The 25,243-nt window shown below is 38.9% G+C and overlaps 1 protein-coding gene across 4 annotated transcripts in view; it reads left to right on the top strand.

The window, feature by feature from the left end:
• The window catches only part of LOC127411218 (CAP-Gly domain-containing linker protein 4-like), a 99,938-nt gene that overhangs the window by 18,803 nt on the left and 55,892 nt on the right, over positions 1-25,243 (top strand). For all 4 annotated transcript variants that reach the window (XM_051646619.1, XM_051646620.1, XM_051646618.1 and 1 more), the window contains exons 3-6: positions 5,886-6,025; positions 7,485-7,578; positions 9,999-10,160; positions 10,270-10,388. In XM_051646619.1, the coding sequence (XP_051502579.1) occupies positions 5,886-6,025; positions 7,485-7,578; positions 9,999-10,160; positions 10,270-10,388 (515 nt within the window). The remainder of the gene's footprint in view (positions 1-5,885; positions 6,026-7,484; positions 7,579-9,998; positions 10,161-10,269; positions 10,389-25,243) is intronic.

Genomic DNA, 25,243 nt, shown 5'->3' with positions numbered 1-25,243 from the left:
CTCAAAACACCTGCAAAGGTTTCCTGAGCCTTCAAAATGGTCTCTCAGTTTGGTTCACTAGGCTACACAATCATGGGGAAGACTGCTGATCTGACAGTTGTCCAGAAGACAATCATTGACACCCTTCACAAGGAGGGTAAGCCACAAACATTCATTGCCAAAGAAGCTGGCTGTTCACAGAGTGCTGTATCCAAGCATGTTAACAGAAAGTTGAGTGGAAGGAAAAAGTGTGGAAGAAAAAGATGCACAACCAACCGAGAGAACCGCAGCCTTATGAGGATTGTCAAGCAAAATTGATTCAAGGAACTTCACAAGGAATGGACTGAGGCTGGGGTCAAGGCATCAAGAGCCACCACACACAGACGTGTCAAGGAATTTGGCTACAGTTGTCGTATTCCTTTTGTTAAGCCACTCCTGAACCACAGACAACGTCAGAGGCGTCTTACCTGGGCTAAGGAGAAGAAGAACTGGACTGTTGCCCAGTGGTCCAAAGTCCTCTTTTCAGATGAGAGCAAGTTTTGTATTTCATTTGGAAACCAAGGTCCTAGAGTCTGGAGGAAGGGTGGAGAAGCTCATAGCCCAAGTTGCTTGAAGTCCAGTGTTAAGTTTCCACAGCCTGTGATGATTTGGGGTGCAATGTCATCTGCTGGTGTTGGTCCATTGTGTTTTTTGAAAACCAAAGTCACTGCACCCATTTACCAAGAAATTTTGGAGCACTTCATGCTTCCTTCTGCTGACCAGCTTTTTAAAGATGCTGATTTCATTTTCCAGCAGGATTTGGCACCTGCCCACACTGCCAAAAGCACCAAAAGTTGGTTAAATGACCATGGTGTTGGTGTGCTTGACTGGCCAGCAAACTCACCAGACCTGAACCCCATAGAGAATCTATGGGGTATTGTCAAGAGGAAAATGAGAAACAAGAGACCAAAAAATGCAGATGAGCTGAAGGCCACTGTCAAAGAAACCTGGGCTTCCATACCACCTCAGCAGTGCCACAAACTGATCACCTCCATGCCACGCCGAATTGAGGCAGTAATTAAAGCAAAAGGAGCCCCTACCAAGTATTGAGTACATATACAGTAAATGAACATACTTTCCAGAAGGCCAACAATTCACTAAAAATGTTTTTTTTTATTGGTCTTATGATGTATTCTAATTTTTTGAGATAGTGAATTGGTGGGTTTTTGTTAAATGTGAGCCAAAATCATCACAATTAAAAGAACCAAAGACTTAAACTACTTCAGTCTGTGTGCATTGAATTTATTTAATACACAAGTTTCACAATTTGAGTTGAATTACTGAAATAAATGAACTTTTCCATGACATTCTAATTTATTGAGATGCACCTGTATATTGCTGCTCACTGTATTTTTCTGCTATGGCCTACTATCATTAAAATAACCACGTCTGCAATTCCACATGCGGCGCCACATCTAGCAACGCATGCTGAGCGCGAAAGGGTATAAAAGAAGAGAGTTCTGTAATGGAGAAAAATATTTGAGGATACAGCGTTGAAAGATCAGTGCTATCTATGCCCGAGCGCTTGCGCTATACACAGCTCCGTTGTTTTGTCGTGCTGATCACTTGAAGTGCAGAAACAGTGAGATGGGTCAGCCGATGTCATGATATCTCACGGTCCGGATGGAACCAAGCTGGGGTTTGGACCCGGACCGTGGTCCGCTGATTGGTGACCACTGGTCTAGTTTTATTGGACTCAAGATGGCGCCGAGTATGGCTGCTGCGTTGCGAGCTCTGACACAACATTGTAATGTTTTGTTTGTTTTGTTTACAATTCTTATGTTTTTTGTCTTGGATGTTGTCTGCCTTATTGTCTACGACAGACAAACACTTTTGGACATTGGTTCTGCAATTACACACTGTAAACCGGACATCAAATTCCTCAATGCCGACCCGCTGTTTACAAACACACCAGCAGAGCCCTTTGTCTGGGCTGCCCGGCCGCGGAAATGCAAAAGGAAAAGGGGAAACAGAGCCGGCGTTCTCATCAGAGTAAGACATCGTGCAAATCGACCCCCACTACCCAGTATTCTACTGGCAAATGTTCAGTCTCTGGACAACAAGCTCTGAGAGCTGAGAGCGCGGATCTCTTTCCAACGAGAGACGAGGGACTGCTGCATTATCTGCCTTACAGAAACTTGGATGTCTGCGGAGATTCCAGACTCAGCCATTGAACCCGCGGGGTTCTCCGTGCATCAAGCGGACAGAGCGAAAGACATCTCAGGTAAAAGCAGAGGTGGTGGTTTATGTTTTATGATTAAAAAATCCTGGTGGAACATACATTCTATCAAGTCTTTCTGCTCTCCTGATCTGGAATTTCTCATGCTTCTGTGTCGACCATTCTGGCTACCGAGGGAATTCACAGCAGTCATTATCACTGCTGTGTACATCCCGCCACAAGCCGCCACAGACCGGGCACTCAAGGAACTGTATGGGATTGTAAGCAAGCAGGAAACCGCGCACCCTGAGGCCACGTTCATTGTGACCGGGGACTTTAACAAAGCCAATCTCAAATCAGTCACACCAAAATACCACCAACACATTAGTTTTAACACACGAGGGGACCGGGTTTTGGACCATTGCAACTCTCCCTTCCGGGATGGCTACAAATCCCTCCCCCGCCCACCATTTGGCAAATCGGACCACTCTTCTATTCTGCTTCTGTCCGCTTACAGGCAGAAACTGAAACAGGAAGCACCCACCCTCAAAACGATCCAGTGCTGGTTGGACCAATCAGACTCTACGCTACAAGACTGTTTTGATCACGCGGACTGGGAGATGTTCTGGTCCGCCTCTGATGACGACATCGAGCTTTACGCTGATAGCGTAACGTGTTTCATCAGAAAGTGCGTAGAGGATGTTGTTCTGAGCAAAACAATACGGATCTACCCGAACCAGAAACCTTGGATTAATAGCGACGTTTGCGCGGCACTTGATGCGCGGACCTCCGCTTTTAATTCCGGGAATGCGGAGGAGCATAAACAAGCCAGTTAAAATGTTAGTACAGGAATAAGATTGAAGGACAGTTTAACACCACCAACTCTAGAAGCGTGTGGTAGGGAATTAACATCATCATGGACTTTAAAGGGAATAAAAACTCCGCCGTGAACACTGCTGCCTCTCTCCCAGATGAGCTAAATACTTTTTATGCTCGTTTCGAGGGAAATAACACTGCCCTTGGGGAGAGAGCTCTCGCGGCCGAAGCTACAGAGGTTAGTTCACTCTCCATCTCTGTAGCAGATGTAACCCGATCCTTCCGGCGGGTGAATAAACGCAAAGCTGCAGGTCCAGATGGCATTCTGGGCCGCATCATCAGAGTATGTGCGAACCAACTGGCTGGTGCTTTTACGGACATTTTCAACCTTTCCCTCTCTTTGTCTGTAGTCCCCACATGCTTTAAAACATCCACCATTGTGCCTGTTCCAAAGCAATCCAAAATCACTTGCTTAAATGACTGGCGTCCTGTTGCTCTGACCTCCATCATCAGCAAATGCTTTGAGAGCCTAATCAGAGATTACATCTGCTCTGTGCTGCCTCCATCATTGGACACATTGCAGTTTGCTTACCGCAACAACCGCTCCACTGATGATGCCATTGCATCTACAATACACTCTGCTCTCTCCCACCTGGAAAAAAAGAACACTTATGTGAGAATGTTGTTTGTAGACTACAGCTCAGCATTCAACACCATAGTGCCCTCCAAGCTTGATGAGAAACTCCGGGCTCTTGGCTTAAACAGCTCACTGTGCAGCTGGACTTCCTGTCAAGCAGACACCAGGTGGTTAGAATGGGCAGCAACATCTCTCTTCACTGACCCTCAACACTGGAGCCCCGCAGGGCTGTGTTCTCAGCCCTCTCCTGTATTCCCTGTACATACATGACTGTGTGGCAACACACAGCTCCAATGCTATCATTAAGTTTGCTGATGATACGACGGTGGTAGGTCTGATCATTGACAATGATGAAACAGCCTACAGAGAGAAGGTGCACACTCTGACACACTGGTGTCAGGAGCACAACCTCTCCCTCAACATCAGTAAGACAAAGGAGCTTGTGGTGGACTTCAGGAGAAGAGAAAGAGAACACAGCCCCATCACCATCAATGGAGCACCAGTGGAGAGAATCAGCAGCTTCAAGTTCCTGGGAGTCCACATCACTGAGGAACTCGCATGGTCCGTCCACACTGAGGCCGTTGTGAAGAAGGCTCATCAGCGCCTCTTCTTCCTGAGACGGCTGAGGAAGTTTGGAATGAACCGCCACATCCTCACACGGTTCTACACCAGCACTTTAGAGAGCATCCTGACTGGCTGCATCTCCGCCTGGTACGGCAATAGCACCGCCCACAACCGCAAAGCCCTGCAAAGGGTGGTGCGAACTGCCAGACACATCATCGGAGGTGAGCTTCCCTCCCTCCGGGACATATACACCAGGCGGTGTGTGAAAAAAGCTCAGAGGATCATCAGAGACTCCAGCCACCCGGGCCATGGGCTGTTCTCACTGCTACCATCAGGCAGGCGGTATCGCAGCATCAGGACCCACACCAGCCGACTACATGACAGCTTCTTCCCCCAAGCAATCAGACTTCTGAACTCTTGATCTCTCACGATCAAAATACATCAGCACTGCACTTTATTACTCTTATATCTCACACCGGACTGTCATAAATTATATTCTCTCTTACTATCAGCCGACAGCCTGAATGTCAATACAGTACAATACAACCTATTGTATATTTTATATATACTATATATACTATTTTTATTGTATAATGTGTATTCTATATTGTGTGTATTGTATAATGTACATTGTATGTTATTATTTGTATATTGTGTTGTGTAGTTATGTGTATATTAGATTTTAAATTGTGTTGTGTAAATCTGATGTTTATTGTAAATTGGTATATGTCTCATCACTGTCATGACTACTATGTTGCTCGGAACTGCACCCAAGAATTTCACCCACTATTGCACTTGTGTATATGGTTGTGTGAAAATAAGTGATTTGAGTTTGTCATATATTTCTGTGGTTCCACCAGACTATTGGGGTGCGAATAGCTGCACTGTGTGCCTGATGCTATTTACACCGGGGGTGCAAATAGTCACTACGGATTAAGAAAAAGCGGTTTAACACACCTAGGAACACGGCTTAATGTTGTCATGTAAACGCATAAGCAGTGTTCTAACCATTTTTTGAGGAGTACACGTGCGTAAACAGACTGGATAACGCACGTCATTGGATGGAGCCCATCAACAAGTCAGCACAGCATAAATAATTGAACATTTCTGGGAGTACAGTTGGAAAATTGCATACACTATAAACTGTACCCATTTATACACACCATTGTAAAATACAGACTGTCCCTCACATTCATGTATGTGCATATAAATTAGAGGAATCCCTGGTAGTTTATTTATCTCTTCAATTTCTGCCTGAAGCTGTATTCCAGTGGACATTTTTCCTGTCATAAGGTTGCTCAGCCAATAAACAAACAACTTATTTAGCTGTTTTCTGAAATGAAGCTTTATTTATAGAGTATATTTTAGACCCTAAATTGTGGACATTGCTTAAGCTGCTGTAAATGTGAAGTATTGACAAGGTCGCAGAATTTTCTTTCCAATTTTCCGCCTGTCAGCACTGATACATCATTCAATCTCTCAACGGCGTTCTCATTTACTCCCACTCTTCACTTTAATTCACTTCAAACTGAGCTGTTTAACTGAATGTGAGTGATCAGGCCCTGGCTCAGCATGGCTGAATCTAAATAAATGATTTAATAGCTTTTCAAATAATAATGCATATTGACTTGCAAATGTTATTTAAAAGGCTTATTTAAAGATTGCACTGTTTTGGCTGTTCTGTTTTTGCAGAGTTCTTCTTCTTCGACCCGTGTGATCCTCAGTGTCAAGAGGTTCTGTTAGACCCTCAGACCACTGTGCCCGAGCTCTTCGCTGTTCTCAGGCAGTGGGTTCCCCAAGTTCAGCGGAATATTAGTCTTATAGGCAATGAGGTCAGTGTTGTGCTGAATTTCATAGCTCGTGCTCCTTCAAGGCCAAGTGAAATGACATTCGCAAGATATTTTACTGTCGTTGTGTGATGTATTTTTGAGTGAAACCGAATATTCAGTGGGAAATAATGTAGCAGTGCAGGGCTTGATTTATTCATCAGAATTTGATTAGATCATGATGGAGAGGAAAAATTTAGGCTGTGATATTATTATTAATAGTGCTTGCTAACAAACATCAATATTTGTGTTGGTCATACTTAACGGAATATTCTGGGTTCAATACAAGTTAAGCTCAATCGACAGCATTTGTGGCATAATATTGATTACCACTAAAATACATTTTGACTTGACCCTCCTTTAAAAAAAGCAAAAATCTGGGTGACAGTGAGGCTTTTACAATGGAAGTGAATGGGGCCAATTTTTGAACATTAAAGTACTCACTGTTTCAAAAGTATAGCCACAATACATAAACAAATATGTGTGTTAACATGATTTTAGTGTCATACAATTGCTAACCTTTTCTATTTAAAGTTCTAGCCAATTTTACAACTTTGTTGCTATGACGATGTAGTTACCAAACCCTAAAGCTCTAAAATTACTGTAAAAATGGCAATTTAAACAACTTTATAGCTCAAGTAATACACACATTTTAACAAAATAATTAATACAAGTGCTTTTATCAAATTAAGCTTCAAATTTCTGCCTTTTGAATCCTCACAAAATTGGCCGCATTCACTTCCATTGTAAGTGCCTCACTGTAACTCAAATTTTGCTTTTTTGAAAGAAAACAATGGATGAGTAGAAATACATTTTTGTGGTTTCAACATTATGCCACAAATGCTGTTGATTGATTTTAACTTGTATTGAACCCAGAATATTCCTTTCACATTAGGAATTTAAAACAAATCCCCAATCCCCCCCATGGTGTGATAATTCTCAAACACAACCGACAGAAAACAAGACAAATGCTGAGTCATGACAACAGCAAATGGCTCTGAATCAGCATTTTATTTATACAGAGCCAAAGCCTAAAACACTATTCTTTTGCTTCTTGCAAGCAATGGTGTTTCCTTCAGGAAATGCAAATCTAGATTTTTTTTTTCTCCACAAATGCAGCCTTGGTTAAATCAGCAGAAAAGTTTATTTATTTATTTATTTATTTTTTCTTCTTCTCAAATGTATTATATTTTAATGAAAGATTTTATAACATTCACTGATGAATCATGCCCAATAAGATCAGGGACATTTAATACAAATGTAAACAGGTAAATTTTAATGTCATGTTGTTTTGCAGCAGTTAAAACAAATACACACACATAGTCCTCCCTGCATTTGATGTCAGATTTTGTGGACTGAAATATTGTCTTTGTGGACAGTGTATGTGTGTCTCTCTCTCTGAATGCAATCTTTAGCTGGATGTCTGTGCTGTATATATTGAAGTGAGATTTGCTGTGTTGTGTAGATTCTGAAGAGAGGCTGTGGCGTTAATGACAGAGATGGTCTCACAGACATGACATTACTGCACTACTGCTGCAAGGCAGGAGCTCCTGGAATAGGTGAGCATGTATTTAAATGCACAATAATAAACATTTTCTTTGATTAATGTTTATTTGTGATGGTATGTTTTAGTGCAAGGTTTCCCAAATGAGGGTTTGCGATGGAAGCTCAGAGTGTTCGAAAGATTGTGAAGAATTTGCATTAACCAAAATTGTTACTTCACATACACCCTGTCTACACCAGACGCGAGCGGTGCATCGCGTCAAAAGTAATAGAACTCCATTACAATCACTGATTCTGTCTACATGGAAGTATCCGTTGCAGTGCATCCGTCGTGGCGACAATAAACGGGTGTCCCGTTCCATCTTGTGCTGCACACGCTGGTGCTACTGCACAAATTAAATGGTTTTGAACGGTTGTGTCGACGCGTCCCGTGTAGACAGCCTTGAGCTGTTGTGGTGTGTAATGTTGTGTCAATGGACGCGCCCGTTGTTGACAGGGTGTTATGAATAGGGCTGCAACGGTACATGTATCCATGCCGAACCGAACGGATACATGGCCTACAGTATGGTACACGGTCACACGAATGATTACATATCTTAGCATGCATGAAACCAATATTAAAACAATATATAACGAACAATACAAACCACATAGAATTAAAATGAAAAGAGATTGCAGAGCAACACGGGACCGCACGGAACCAAACTTAACAGAACAGAGCGCTACACGGTACACTAGATGCGATCAGATAAATGCATGTGAAGTTTATACTAGCGAGCTCATTATTTTTCCCAACTGTGATGGAACTAAACAAAATATAAATATGTCGGACTTAAATAAGCCAGAGATTGAAGATCCACCACCGTCTTTAAAATCTGTTGTTTGGGAGCATTATGGTTTAGCAGTAAACTACAGTAATACTGGGCAACGAATAGTGAACAGGATGAAGGCTGTGTGTCGGATCTGTTTCACCGAAGTCGTGTATGTCGCAGGAAGCATATCTAACATGATGACTCATTTACGGCGACATCATCCATATGTGTCTCTTGAGCTTACGGGAGCAACGCAAAACAGCCTGTGCAAGTTAGTCTCACCACGGCATTCAAGAAGCCTCTCGCTGCAAGCTCAGACAGAGCTAAAGAATTAACGAATGCCATAGTAGTAATATTTCAACAGCAGGGGACATTGTCAGTGGTAACAGATCCGCCCTCTCCTCTGATAATGTGGATATTCAGATTTTCCTGAAAAAAAAGAAAAAAAAACCTGAAAATTGAGTGATAAGTACAAGTGGTGAGCTGAAAGGCAAAAGACACAGAAATCTGCACTGCTTATGTCTTAATTTTGTTACAGTTATTATAAATGCACTTTTTTAACTTTTAATTATTATTTATATTTTTATGCAATGTTCATATAAGAGGCGCTTAAGTTTTGTATTGTAATTTCATTAAAGAAATAGTGCAGTCATACTGTATAAATGAGCCTTTACAATAAAAATTGTGCCCATTAGCCACTGTGTTTTCAAAAGAAATAATTTTAAGAAAGATTCTCTGTTTTCCCCGCTGTACCGAAACCGCACTGAACCATGACCCCAAAACTGAGGTACATACCGAACTGTGAATTTTGTATACTGTTGCAGCCCTAATTATGAATGAACATAATAAATGAACATCATAAATTAACTTTGTCTAAAATGTTGTCCGTCATTTTAAAAGAAAAAAAATACAAGAAAGAATTGCATATTGCATGAGTATAAATGTTATGAGTGAATATAACAATTTAAACTTAAAAGCCCGCTAATTTTAACTATCTTTAGGTGGTATATGCGGCTTGTGTGTGAGAGAAATGGAGAGAGCACTCTCAGCCAAGAAAAGAAAGTAACAAAAGAAACTTATGTGCTACTTTCCAAATAAAGTAATAATGTAAAAAAAAAAAAAAATTCATTATCAGCAACACAATCATAATTTAAACGTAATGTTGTTTCACCAGACATGAGCTTGCCAGTTTTTAGATTTTAAAACTTTGTTAGCTTGTTGCCTTTAGTTTGTTTTGCCAAGTCAATCTCATTATAGCCCTAAACATAGACTACAACTCTAAAAAGATATTGACTTAAATTATTGCTGTTAATAACAATAACCAGTATTATGCATTTTAGCTGGGTTACTTCTTTAGGAAAGCTACTATCATATCTTTTGCCTAGGAAAACAAGCTTGAAATCAAGCTTGAAATACACGTTTTTACCAAATAATTGGTTCAAGTGGTTTATTAGCAAATTGGTCTGATAAAAATATTTTTAGAAAATCTTTATCCGTTATTCAAAAAACAGCTTGAAAGATTTATAGAATTATCACAGTATTTCATTGGTCAGAAAGTATAGCAATTTTGGACCAGACATCTCAGCAAGGACAGACCACTGAACCAGCTCTTGAAGAAATTGTGGGAGGAGATTGGAAAATGAGATTCACATCTGTATTTGCAGGTGATGCTGAAAGCGCGGCCAATTTTGCCCGTCAGCTGTTATCGCTGGGAGCCGAGCCGTCTTTACGCAGCCGCTGGACGAATATGAATGCTCTGCACTACGCTGCATATTTTGACATTCCTCCTCTCATCCGGGTGGTTCTGCAGGCTTCACAGCCGGGAGGTGAATAGACAATGGAATGACTGTGGGAATACAGTCACTATCACAGTTTGAATCCTGTGGCAAAAACAAACTGAGTACTGAGGACTGTATGTGGTCTTTTGTGTTTCAGAGGTGGATGCGACCTGCAGTGATTTTGACTTTGGCACTGCCCTGCATATCGCTGCCTCGAACCTGTGCACCGCTGCAGTGAAGTGTCTGTTGGAGCTGGGAGCCAACCCTGGTTTTAGGGTATGTGATATTCTGTATGGCTACAAATAGTAAATATGAAAAACCCACAAGGAGCTGGGTTTGAATGTTCTGATCCCAATTCTCCCTTGCCCCACCACAAAAAGTCAAAAAAAAAAAAAAAAGTAAACAGTATATATATTTATGTATTTGTATAATATGCAATTCTTGTTTTGCAGAACATTTTGCACATTCTTGTTCTTTAGAATTTAAGTCCTAATATAATGCTCAAGACTGCTCAAAGTTCCACGTTTAGGGTCAATTTATAATGGGATGGGTTTGAGTCTCAGTCTTAATTTTTTTAGGGGGTACCTAGATAATTACAATGGCATGCAAAAGTTTGGGCACCCCTGATCAAAATTTCTGTTGCTGTGAATAGCAAAGCTAGCAAAAGATGGCCTGATTTTCAAAAGGCTTAAAGTTAAAGATGACACATTTCTTTAATATTTTAAGCAATTTTACTTTTATTTTCATCTTTTCAGTTTCAAAATAACAAAAAAGGAAAAGGGCCCGAAGCAAAAGTTTGGGCACCCTGCATTGTCGGTACTTAGTAACACCCCCTGGCAAGTATCACAGCTTGTAAAAGCTTTTTGTAGCCAGCTAAGTGTCTTTCAGTTTTTTGGGGGGGATTTTCGTGCATTCTTCCTTGCAAAAGGCTTCTAGTTCTGTGAGATTCTTGGGCCGTCTTGCATGCACTGCTCTTTTGAGGTCTATCCACAGATTTTCAAAGATGTTTAGGTCGGTGGACTGTGAGGGCCATGGCAAAACCTTCAGCTTGCGCCTCTTGAGGTAGTCAGTTGTGGATTTTGAGGTGTGTTTAGGATCATTATCCTGTTGTAGAAGCAATCCTCTTTTCATCTTCAGCATTTTTACAGATGGTGTGATGTTTGCTTCCAGAATTTGCTGGTATTTAATTTAATCCATTCTTTCATCTACCAGTGAAATTTTCGCCTGTGCCACTGGCATCAACACAAGCCCAAAGCATGATCGATCCACCCCCGTGCTTAACAGTTGGAGAGGTGTTCTTTTCATGAAATTCTGCACCCTTTTTTCTCCAAACATACCTTTGCTCATTGCAGCCAAAAAGTTATATTTTAACTTCATCAGTCTGCAGGACTTGTTTCCAAAATGCATCAAGCTCATTTAGATGTTCATTTGCAAACTTCTGATGCTGAAATTTGTGGTAAGGATGCAGGAAAGGTTTTCTTCTCATGACTCTTCCATGAAGGTCACATTTGTGCAGGTGTCGCTGTATAGTAGAACAGTACACCACTACTGCAGAGTCTGCTAAATCTTCCTTAAGGTCTTTTGCAGTCAAACAGGGGTTTTGATTTGCCTTTCTGGCAATCCTACGAGGAGTTCTCTCTGAAAGTTTTTTTGGTCTTCCAGACCTCAACTTGAACTCCACCATTCCTGTTAACTGCCATTTCTTAATTACATTATGAACTGAGGAAACTGCTACCTGAAAACGCTTTGCTATCTTCTTATAGCCTTCTCCTGTTTTGTGGGCATCAATTATTTTAATTTTCAGAGTGCTAGGCAGCTGCATAGAGGAGCCCATGGCTGCTGATTGTTGGGACAAGATTTGAGGAGTCAGAGTATGTATAAAGCTGTGAAATTTGCATCACCTGGCATTTCCAAATGATGACTGTGAACAAGCCATAGCCCTAACAAGCTAATTAAGGTCTGAGACCTTGGTAAAAATTATCTGAGAGCTCAAATCTTTTGGGGTGCCCAAACTTTCATGCTGCTCCTTTCCTTTTTTTCACTCTAAAATTGTACAAAATAAAAATAATACACTAATATTTCTTAAAATGTTGAAAAGAATGTTTCATCTTCAACTTTATGCCTTTTGGAGATCAGTTCATCTTCTACTCACTTAACTATTCACAGCAACAGTAATTTTGACCAGGGGTGCCCAAACGTTTGCATGCCACATTATAGTGTGTATGCAGAACATTTAAGGTTTGAGACTTCTCATTTTATTTTTTATTTTTTTATGGGGGCGAGAAAGTAAATTTTTTTTTAAATTCCCCTCACTTTCGGGTTGAATGTCTCTGGTGGGGGACCTGAAATAGGATAGAAAGGAACCTGAAATTTTCACAGAAATAAGTCCTCTACAGTAGCATTATGCTGTAAAATATTTGAGTTTGAGATTCCACTGGTTACAGAGCTAGGGCTAATAGAAATCTGGGGAAAAGCCTACTTTATTCATGCATTTTGAGAAATGAACAGATATAAGCATAACAGTAATATAAGCATAACAAATCATAAATAAAAACAGTATTTTACAGTAATTATGTTTATGATTGATATACAATAGCTTATGCTTGTCAGTGAGGTCTAAAATGTTACTACTTTTGATATTGGCAACAGTGAATCATGATCTATCACAGTGTTCTTCAAAAAGTTCATAAACAAAAGAATTTAGCTTTAAGTAACTTTAATGAACTGTATGTGGATTTTAAAAATCAGCACCCAGAGTTAAAGATAGGGAGATCCAAATTTTGTGAACTGAGGCCAAAATTGTGTGTGCTGACAGGAGCATCTGGAACTCACACTGTCTATGTCTGCACACAACATAAGAACATCAAGCTGATGGTTGAGTCACTAAAGCTAAAAGTGGACTACAAGGACCTGCTGGAACTTCTAGTCTGTGACATAAACAGTTAAGACTGCATGCTCAACAAGTGTGACTAGTGTTCAGGTATAGAGGCCTTACTGCAGATGCTTGAAGAGTCAGACAAAGATGACACACGTCCTGATAATATCACCTTTAAGCAGTGGGTTATGACTGACAGAGCAGATATGATCACTGTCGTTCTCCCTAGGGATGAATTTTCTGTTTCTCTGGCTGAGAAACTCAATGCGATAAAGACACACCATTGGTTTTCTGCGTGGAAAACTGTGATGTTTTTGTCATCATTTGTTTTTGTTGTTTTTGTCTTCCACCCACCTCGACCAAGAGCATCATTCAAAATGTCTACTGAGGACAAAGTGTGGGTTCCCATTAACAATGTTCTCAGAAAACTGACCTGCCGAATTGACTACTGTCACCGGATGCTCCCACAAGCTCTGAGTGAGGAAATCTCACAATAAAACATGAACATGTAAAATACTGTTCATTTTTGTTATTTGTTATGCTTATATTACATCTGTTAATTTCTCAAAATGCATGAATAAACTTGACTTTTCCCCAGATTTCTACTAGCCCTAGCTCTGTAACCAGTGGAATCTCAAACTAAACATTTTTACAGCAAAATGCTACTATAGAGGACTTATTTCTGTGAAAATTTCAGGTTTCTATTTGTTCCCCACCAGAGATATTCAACCTGAAAGTGAGGGGAATTTTAAAAAAATGGCACTTTCTCATCCCCATTAAAAAAAATAAGAGAAGTCTCAAACCTGAAATGTTCTGCATGCACACTATACCTAGGTACCACCAAAAAAAAAAAAAAAAAAAAAATAAGACTGAGACTCAGACCCTTCCCATTATAAATTGACCCTAGAAGTGGAACTTTGAGCAATCTTGAGCATTACATTAGGACTTAAATTCTAAGGAAGAAGAATGTGGAAAATGTTTATATATGTTCCAAGTTTTTGTTCCAAGGAGCTAGGACCATCCTGAGCCGAGATACTGAGGTTTCCGTAAATGGCTATATCAAAATTTGCCATGTGCCATGACACAAAGATGGCCGTCGTGGTAAAACCAAGTAAAAAAAAAATAAAAAAAAAACTGGTGGTTTTGCAATACCAATACATAGAGTTAATCACTCAAAGAAAATAAAAAATGGTCAATCAACCAACTTTACAATTACTGGACCAATTGAGATGGACTGACCCATGATCAACGAGTGTAAGATGTAGTACAAATGCAGCACTGGCCCAATAGGGCATGTAACAGTTTCATCAACTGGCCTGAAACACTCTCTTACTGTCCAGCAACCCATCCTTATTGTTGAGGCCTGAAGAAACAAAACCTTTGCACTGTCACATTATTTACATGTCAATTAAGCACTTTTTTCTTTCAAAGTCTCATATGCAGTATCATTACTATATTAAAAAATATTCTGCCCAGACACATGGTTTATTATTATAATATATTATTATTAATATTATTAGCATAAATTAAGTACAACAAATATTACCATAATGGATAAATATTTTTGAATTGAAATAAAACATCATTATTAATATATATATATATATATATATATATATATATATATATATATATATATATATATATATATATATATATACAACAATACATTTTTTGATTCTGAGGCTTAGGAAATTGAGGGTCAACTCCAAAGTGTGGAGTCGATTCCCTTCAAGAGCCTGTCTAACAGTATATTCATTACCTCGATTTCCAAACTACTGTACATTTTAGAAGAGCCTAACAAATAGTAGTGGGGATTTTGATTCATCCAATGTGTACTAATGTAGATACTAGGGATGATTACTTGTATATTGAATCAGTTCACCAAAATGATTCGTTCACTGATTCATTCAGTGATGGTTGGTATTGTTCAATGCACTTTAAAGGCTGAATTTGTTTGTGTGTGTCAATATACTTGAAAGGACAGCAGCTCTGTGAATTTCTATTTTTTTTTTGCTTATTGTATGACATAGACAAGGACTCGTAACTCTGACTTGTATATAGTTAATGGGGAGCACTGAGGACTTGAAATTCAACTCAGACTGGAGATCTGGTGACTTGATTACAACACTGGATGTAAGGATGTATTGATGAATGGATGGACAGATGGACGCATGGATGGGATGGTTGGATGTTTGGGTAAATAAAATAATGAATTCTCCCTGGGATCTTGTAAATACAGCCTTCCTTGTGGACCATTAAACACCTTTGTGCACAGAGTCTTAGAAATTGCGTGGAAGGCTGTCAGACTTGAACTAATCATTGTAGCTAGCTCTTGCCATTTTTGTGTGCAGCATATGGTTTCTGAATGGTCCATATGTGAGCTGTCTGAGGTTGAGACTTGGGTTAGATAAGGTAAGTGGGCACACAGGGTCAGGCTTTTTAAATGGTAACAAACATGCACATTCACAGCATCTTTATTATTTTCCACTCAGTTTGCTCCCACCAGCACAGCAGCAAATTAGCCATGCTCATTCCTCTCCCCAAACTCATTTTACACTCAAAGAGCATCTCTGCCAAGGGTCATTCTCCTTACAAACAGCAGATGGCACTGAATTATTGATTTTATTTAAACTTTTGTAAAATACATGCATTTCAGCTCAGCCAGACCTTTGGGGAGATAGGTGCTAACCCCTGCCTTTTAGCACTCCTCTAGTCAGAGCAGTTTGTTTGCACGTAAAGAGTCCATCAGCTCTCCTGTCAGGCGCTGGCGGGAGGCTTGACTTTTTTTTTTTTTCTCTCTCTCTGTGCCAAAGTTCACCATCCTTCATGTTTTTAACATGCCATTAACTCTGCCAGTAGTGCTGGTTGTTTGTTGCCAGTGTTTTTTCTCTGGGCGTCTCTCCATTTTATAAGACGGGATGGATTTTTCCTGAGCCAACACTCTAATTGAGATATCGTCATTGTGTGGAACAAACATCAAATCTTCTGATAACGCTGTAACAACTGACTTGGCGGATTTTTATGTTGGTGGGAAGCAGAGCGTTCTGGAGTAGCTGAGATTTAGCTATAAAAATATGCCTTTTGAATTGTGTTGCCAAGCAACAACACTGACAACAGGCAACAAAGAAAAAAAAAAACATGGGTAAGGAGTTTAGGAAAACACAAACCATTGTTGTTCATTGTCTTACACCAGTTCACTTGGCAACATCACCCTAATATTTTCCATACGTGTCCAAGTGTTTATTAATGTCCACATATATCCTCATTATTTAAATGACAGGCTACAGCCAGGGACATAAATACTCCACTCTACATAAAGAAGTACTGTGTTGGTACCAAGGGACAGCAATGGTATCATATGGTAATGCTGTGATATTACTGAATGATCGTGATAATCATGTACTATGACTTTTACATGGTACTTCAAATTACTTCAAAGTGTACAATAATATTACCATAGTATATGTTCAAAAAACATGATTATTAATGCCATGGTACTTATTGATATGTTTTGTTAGTAGTATACAGTACTATTGCATAGTTATGGTGTCAGATGGTATTAACATAGTTCTTTGTTGTTGTACTGAATGATTGTCATATTTTGTTTTGTTAGCATTTATGAGACTCCAAGGTACTTCAAAGAATACAAAGGTATGCATAATGAAAAAGACCACAGATATCCACGAGTATTCTGACAACAATAACATAATATGTGACTTATGTTTTTATTTTTTTTTTTTTTTTATCCTTCATCATTCATTGCCAACTAAGTGTTTTATTATGCCATACTTCTGCCAGTATAGTTATATTACCATGGCCAAGTTCGGAATGGCATACTACCATACTACTACTACTACTACTATTTCTGCCATAGACTGGTATGCTATTCCGAACTCAGCCCATCATAATCTGTCATTTTTTATTTGACAGAATGGAGCTGTTCAGGCTAAAGCAGAATAGTTGATTTTACTGCAGATGATTTTGGCATCCATTAGGGGGCAGTCTGATGCAGTGTAAATTAGGTGAGCTGTTATGGGAGAATTTTAGCTTGTGGCTTGGTGTGTGCTGTGATGGGCTGAACTTTATTTAAGGTGCAATGTCAGCTGTAGCTTCAGGAAATGTAATTTTATTGTTTGGTCTTTGATACCAGTGGAGCATAATCAAATAGCACCTTTGAATAATTGGGGAAATTCCTTATATTTCAATTTTCAGTTATGTAAGTAGTGATTGTGGAAATTAGATCCTTGGCTCTAAATATGCATGTGAAAGCCCAACAATGCAGTAACAGTATCATAGTCACTAAGGATGGGCAAGAAAGCCAACTGAAGTAGTCGTCCAACCGACCAGACTTTATGTAAAAATAGCTTTCTTTTTTAGGGATGGTGATTTGAAGATAATTAATTTAGAGACTCAACTTCTCTGAGATTGTTTTAGTGTGCTGTATTTTGGCATGCAGTACTTCCGGCATGGTAAAGCCCTCTTTTAAGCACCTTAGTTACAGCCATCAAAACAACACTTGTGCAACAATTTCAGATCAATTAACAATACATTTCAAGTCTTAAAATTGTCTGCTGTGATCAATGTTCCTGCTATTATACATAACACAAAGATGTGATCCAAAGGTAAAAAATAATTAGCCTGTTTGTTAAATATCTGTCAGATACGCTTTTGAAGGGCTGTACATTCTTGAGTTCAGTCTGTAATTTTTTATGAACTGTTGGTCTATTGCTGCCTTCAAGTGGACCTGGGAAGCTCGTACCTCCGGGTTGGGCATTCGTTACAACGACATGTTATGCATTCAAGTGGGAAACAAAATACGGAAGAAGCCAAACTTAAACAAATACACAATGAATGATTGCAAATGCTCTTTTTCTGTTGTACTAGTGAATAAACTACTTAAATGAATAAACTTGCATTACTTATTCACAACATATATGATTTATAATTACATGGTATCTAAGAAATTATTAATTAGTTTGCTTAAACAGGAAAAGGTGAGTCATTAGTTGACTGTCATACATAACAAATTAATATTACTAAAATAAAGTACAGAAGTTGAAATATTTTTGCAAAATCATTCATTTCCATCATCTTTTCTGTCAACACACTCCTTGCAACATCTCATCTCGGCAACTCATGTTCATCTAGAATTCCGAGTTTCCCACTCGTAAGTACGACTTCGCTTGATCGTTCATGTGCTCGGAACTCGTAATTACGATATTTCCAACTACACTTGAAGGGCACATATTCAGGGGGTCCAATTCCATTCCTAGAGGGCCACATCCGGAGTTTAGCTCCAACTCTAATGAAATACACCTGAAGCAGCTAATCAAGGTCTGCAGGATTACTTGGCTTGAGTTCAGAATGGCATACTACAATACTATTAATATTTCTGCCGTAGACTGATATGGCAGAAGCAGTAAGAGTAGTATTTCAGTTACTAACTCAGCCCTTGAAAATTATAGGTAGGTGTGTAAGAAGAATGGAATTGAATAGCCCTTGTCTATATACATGCAGATGGACAGTAGAGCATAAGATGGTTGGTTAAAAATGAGGGCTGTCAATCGATTAAAATTTGTAATTGTTAATCACATTTATCAGTATTTTGATAAATATGTTAAATGTAATATAATAATTAAATTTTAAATAATTAGAAATATGTATAATACATATAATAATTCACATAGTTAATATACATTACATCATTGTGGCAGACAAGTAAAGTGTTGATTCGACAATACAAGAAGTGGCTTTAGAAGGCAATGTCTAGTTTATTTCCATCATTTAAAGATGTACTCAGTATTTTTTTCCTCATTAAAAAGTTTTGCTCCTAAAGAAATTAATAGTTATTTTGACATACATATATAATTACGACCTCTCAAATGAGATGAAGACTCCAATAATAACAAGCTCCAACAAGCTGTTTTATTCTACATTGAAAGGGTCCCCTCATGGAGGCTGCCATGTTTGAATCAAATGACCAGCCAAATACTGTGCGCTTAATCTCAGTAACCAGCTTGTTATTTGACACTTTCACTCATGGATTTAATTCATAATCACTTACTGTGAATTTCTGCAATGGGATCAGCAACTGTAATCTATTGTGTTTGAATGATGTTGCATCCAGGCCCCTAGGTGTCAGTGTAAGTCCCTTTATCATTATCCTATCATTGGACTACAGTCCACAACAATCCATTTTACAATAAAATCTGTCCGTGGTAGACTTATAAGAGCTTTTCTAAGGATGTGACTTTGTAAACATGCATCAGACAGATGCTTTTGGAGGGTCTCACTGCTCTGTGAAGTTAAACGTTGTTTGAAATTTAGAAAAACACATTGAGACCCCTGCATTCAAGTTGTGCTACATCCAGCTTTTTGAAAAAAGCAAGAACGCATCCTCATCATGTGCTATTTGCTGTCAATAAGTATGGTATACAGTATTTGCCTGTACGGCTGCATGTTGCCTGTACTGCTGGCGGCTGTAACTGTGTTGGCTGTAACAGCAGGAGTGCATAAATGGACTAAACTTAAAGCACTAAAGATACAAAACTTCTTGCAGAAGGTTTAAAAAGGTAAAAATATTCACTTTTAAGGTCAGCCAGCTTTAATCCTGCAAAAATGCTCTCCAAGAAGGTGCAACTCTCAATTACTTTAATTTGAGTATTGCGCCTCTCATTAAAGCCACCGCCTCAAAAAAAAAAAAAGAAAAAAAATTTTTTTGTTAGTAGTCGACCCCACTAATGACAGTCGTCATTTGTTGGACGACTGTTAGTTGACAACCGTGGCACATAATATAAATAGTATTATAAAATAGTTTAACTTTGATAGAAATGTTGTCTCATCCGCATGTGTTCCATTCCATGAGTTGAGCTCTGTAAAGCTGTTTTTAAATGTTTTGAATATGCATGAACATCACCTATGAAACGTGTCTGATTTAATCCATCAGGCCACACAAAGACCATTTGGTTTTAAAAAGCGTGTTTTTGTACATCCCCAATAGTGACAGTGTTTCTTTTTTCCATAGTGTTTCTTTTAAGAAACACTCAGCTGACTGTATTTTGAGCTTGCTATGGCCATGCCAATTCCAAGCTAACTTTTATCTTCTGTTCTTATTTAATCATCAGCAAACCCTTTAGGCTTGCCAAAGGGGATATGTTTACGTGATACGATGATTCGAGACAAGTGTGCATGTTTGTACATGTGTGCACTTAAATCTTGTATAAATATATTTGTATGTGGTATGATTTACTACACATGCGTATGGATTAGATGAATAGAAATGCATGTCTGCCTCTTATCATTGCATATATTATCATATTTTAAAATCATAACAATCCACTTTATCAACAATAAATTGTGTGCTTAAGCCCCAGTGCAAACAAACACTTGTCACAGCAATAGTGATAAACAGTTATTCAGCACAATTTTGGAGGTAGTTCAACATTAACTTTTGCTGACGGGGATATTAGAAGAGAGCAGGTTTGAAGGGCACCACTTGTCAGGATGTTAGCACCTGCAGTCAGCATATCTCCTATCACTGTTCGACTGCACTATCCATCTCTTGGATGTTTTTTTGGACTGATGAACAGTCACAACCCTCTCAACCTTCTCTTATTCAGCAAAAAAAAAAAAAAAAAAGATCAAAGTTTGTGCATACACCTATGTGTGTGTTTGTGGGTGCTTAAGCAAAAATTGCAGTATGTCAGTATGTCACTACCTTCTTAGGGACACGTTCTTGCATTCTGTGTGCACCACTTATTATTTTTGCCTTCTACTTTTAGCAAAACTTTTCATTATTTAATAAAATGTAGGTTCATTTAAAAAAGCAGCCATACAAGCAGTTTATGCTTTTCGGTAATTTTTTTTATTCTGTCTGCTTGAATTTGTTAAATATATGCCCTTGAATGAGTCGATTTGGCAATTCAACCGAAGCTTACCAAATTACCAGCAGACATATCACCCTGTAGCTCAAGACCTGTTGAAGTTAAACAGGTCTTAGCCTGGTCAGTACCTGGATGGGAGACCTCCTGGGGAAAACTAAGGGTGCTGCTGGAAGAGGTATTAGGGAGGCCAGCAGGGGGTGCATTATTTGCATTAATAAGATGGTCCACAAGGTGGCAACAGTCACAATTGAGTCTATGCTGTCACGAAGAAGTGCTAGCAGAAGATGTAATATCCGCTTCGCATTCACATCAAAACTGAAGTATACTTTATGCTTAAGTGTATCAAAATTGGTACGTTTTTAAATGAAAACATATTAGTGTGGACGTGGCTTATGACACATTACAATTGTGCCGGCTCTGACATGTTTTCAAATTTCAAGTTCATGCGGTTGCCGAAAGAACTCACACATTCGTACAGTCATGTTGCGTATGACAGCTTGTACGATTATCAGGTAAACTGACTTGTAACTTGTAAGGGCTCACAACCTCCCAATTGTCGGAACTGGCACCGTGTATGCCCACCCTTCATCTGGTAGATGTGTTGTGGAACATGAAAGCTGGTCCAAACTGGTAGACTATCTTGGACCAGCAGCAAACCAACTTGTCGTACCAGCTTAAGGTGTTCAAATTGCTTTTTGGAATATGGTGGTCATCAACTAATGACCAACTTGGATGGCTCATGACCAGCTGGGAACTAGGTACCATGCTTATGTTCTAAAACAACCACAAACTTAAGCTGAATTTTCCAGCAGGGTTGGCAGCTCACTAGGTTTTGGAACAGAGCTATTGCCTTATGCTTTGGTAGTCCCAGAAAGACCCAGTTGATGTGTAGAACTGCCTAGAAGAAGACATCACCCGGAGTTGCTGCTTTTTATATGTTCCTGTTACAAATAGATAGTGTGACAATATGCTACATAAGCTACATAGCTTGTTTTCATGTCACATTTCATTGCAATTGAGTGAGCTGAGGTAATAATCAAACGCAATCTCCTAGAATGCCCTCTCTCTCCATCAAGTTGCCTTTGTAAGTCATATTAATTTAGTGAACCCACCCTGCTGTCTAATACATGTATGGTGCATCAAACCCCTTTAGCTTTGCTTAATTGTGAAGAGAGCTCTCCAAGTGAATGTCCTGAAGTGCTGAGTATGAGGCTAGTGTAACTGGCAAACACATTAAGGCTAAAGCCCAGCGAAAGCCTGTGTGCTGATATAAATGAAAAAACAAAGTTATAGCTTGTTATCCAAGTCAAGGACAACACATTTGTTTTGGCCATATTTGGTGTCTGGTTCCAGTTCTGTGTCTGCCACAACACATTGTTGGATTAGGGTGAAGGGCACAACAAGTCCAATACTCTAGCAATTGGCTGTGTACTACATTTAATAATGTTGTTAAGCCATGCTGCTGTAAGCAATTTGGCTGGAGGGGCTGATGAGGCATTCTGAGGAGCATTCATCATCTTGCATGTAACTTGGCATGCCATGTCTTGCCATTCATTGATGTTACAAAGTTAAAGCTTGTGCCAGAATTGGTGAGTAACTAACTAAAAGAAAGCAAGTAGTTGTGGCTTAATTTAACTATATTTCTTAGTAGTGATCGTAGCTTAGGTACAAAACAGTGTAGCTTTTCCAGTTACAAGCTTCTCTAACATGTAACGGTTTAGCATGACAAAAAGCCATGCCTGTTTAAATGTCACAAAATGTAGCGCATTAGCAAGGTGAGGTAATAATCAAAAATGCTCTCTTAAGCCCACTGTACGATTTTGGCCACAATTCTGCCATCTGAGACAAATTTCGTGAAAGGATTTCTGTCGTCGTTGGGCAAAATCGGCAATCTTACAACATTCAGTGTGACATGTTCACCGATGGCCGACTAATAGTCTTTAACCTCCGACGAAGTTCTGGTGGTGTCAGAAATTTAGCACCGCAGCCGTATAGTGTGACTGCTATTACGACAGCCAGACAAGATAGTCCGCTCCTCTCTTGCACCCCAATTCACTTGGAAAGAAACCTGCTCCGCATCTGCACCACCATAGCAACATTTGTACCGTTATCACTCTACTCAAGCTCTTTCAATGTTTTTTCTTCTTTTGATTTTATATAAAATGTTTTAATAAATAAATAAGCAGAAACTATTTTGAGAAAAGTGTAACACTTCAGCAATATGAAAGCATTATTCCCTGAATTAAATAAATACAGAGCTTACAAAATGAAAATAAATAAATGACTGCATTTTCTTAACATGTTTTTCTTTACATTTATCATGCATTTTCTTTATATTAATGACTATTTTACTATTAATAAATTTACTTTAAACATCTGTAAACTTCTTAGTTAAGATTCACACCACTCCAATTTTATTTAAAAAAGAAAAGTTTGAACAATTTATATAAGTAAGTATTTATTGGACGTTTTAATCCAAATCAGCTGATGCAATTGGATACAATTATAGAAATCTGTGTATGTCATGTTTGTGCATCATCCATAGGGAATTTGCAAGCACGATATATTATCAGCCTATATGAATTTTCGAAATTTTGCGTGGCCGATAGGTTACTAATCTAAAAGAGGAGAAAGACATACTATAACCCAACTTTTTTGTTTTCCCCTATGTGAATGGAGAAGTTTGTCAATTTTTGGGCCAAAAATCTTTTTATTTCCACAATTAATCTTTGCTTGCAGTAGCTAATTATTACTGTAGGCTACCTCCTGCACTTGTGTTCATTCTCAACATCTGTAATTTTTTTGTATTTGTGATCAAGCTGTCTTATTATAGGCCTATTTGACTAAATCAATCTTTTTATATGTTAGCCTGTGCTCGTGATGCAGTGGTATTGGAGCAACGGAAATGCTGATGTCCTGACTTTCAGATAAAAAAAAGCTCCTCTGTGGCGGGCATATCTCGACATTTCGCTTCTATTCCGCAAAGCTCCCGTAACGTGAGTCACGTTCACTGATCGGGACGATTGGGACCATAGTTGGCTACGATGTGTATTGTACAGTCCGACATAATGTTGCACAGTGTGCCATGGCAATATCAATGCCTTCATATCGTACAGTCTGACAGCAACAATCTTAAAGGACTGTAAAAATCCTACAGTGTATAGCAGATTTAAGATTGTCTTCTCTCAAGTAGCATTTAGTGAATCAGTTTGTTCAGATAATTAATTTCAATGAACAGGTTACATAAATATGTTTCAGTGTCCCCAGATGGCCCTTAGCCCAGTAGCCCATAATATTTTACATAATCTTTTTTTGATGCTCTCAAAAATGTCTAGTTCAGTACTTGTTTATTGCTATGTAAATTAAGATATGTTTTTAGTTAGTTTAAATTGATTGTAAGGCAGACAGCCTAACTAAGATACTAATTGAGATCCGAAATGAAGATGACAATTACACTGGTGGCCAAAAGTTTGGAATAATGTACAGATATTGCTCTTATGGAAAGAAATTGGTACTTTGATTCACCAAAATAACATTCATCTGATCACGATGTATAGTCAGGACATTAATAACGAGAAAAATTACTATTACAATTTGAAAAAAATGTTCAGAACTTCTTAAATTACTTCAAAGAGTTCTCATCAAAAAATTCTCCACATGCAGCAATGACAGCTTTGCAGATCCTTGACATTCTAGATGTCAGTTTGTCCAGATACTCAGGTGACATTTCATCCCATGCTTCCTGTAGCATTTGCCATAGATGTGGCTGTCTTGTTGGGCACTTCTCACGCACCTTACAGTCTCGCTGATCCCACAAAAGCTCAATGGGGTTAAGATCCATAACACTCTCTTTTCCAATTATCTGTGTTTCAATGTCCAATGTCTGTGTTTCTTTGCCCACTCTAACCTTTTCTTTTTGATTTTCTGTTTCTAAAGTGTTTTTTTCTTTGCAATTCTTCCCATAAGGCCTGCACCCCTGAGTCTTCTCTTTACTGTTGTACATGAAACTGGTGTTGAGCGGGTAGAATTCAATGAAGCTGTCAGCTGAGGACATGTGAGGCGTCTATTTCTCAAACTAGAGTCTCTGATGTACTTATCCTCTTGTTTAGTTGCACATCTGGCCTTCCACATCTCTTTCTGTCCTTGTTAGAGCCAGTTGTTCTTTGTCTGTAGACTGAAGTGTACACCTTTGTATGAAATCTTCAGTTTTTTTGGCAATTTCAAGCAATGTATAGCCTTCGTTCCTCAAAGCAATGATTGACTGACGAGTTTCTAGAGAAAGCTGTTTCTTTTTTGCCATTTTTGACCTAATATTGACCTTAAGACATGCCAGTCTTTTGCATACTGTGGCAACTCAAAAACAAACACAA

Source organism: Myxocyprinus asiaticus, chromosome 20 (assembly GCF_019703515.2).
Source record: "Myxocyprinus asiaticus isolate MX2 ecotype Aquarium Trade chromosome 20, UBuf_Myxa_2, whole genome shotgun sequence".
Taxonomy (NCBI): Eukaryota; Metazoa; Chordata; class Actinopteri; order Cypriniformes; family Catostomidae; genus Myxocyprinus; species Myxocyprinus asiaticus.
Note: the sequence above shows the minus strand (reverse complement) of the source record. Positions and strands in the feature narration are given on the sequence as shown.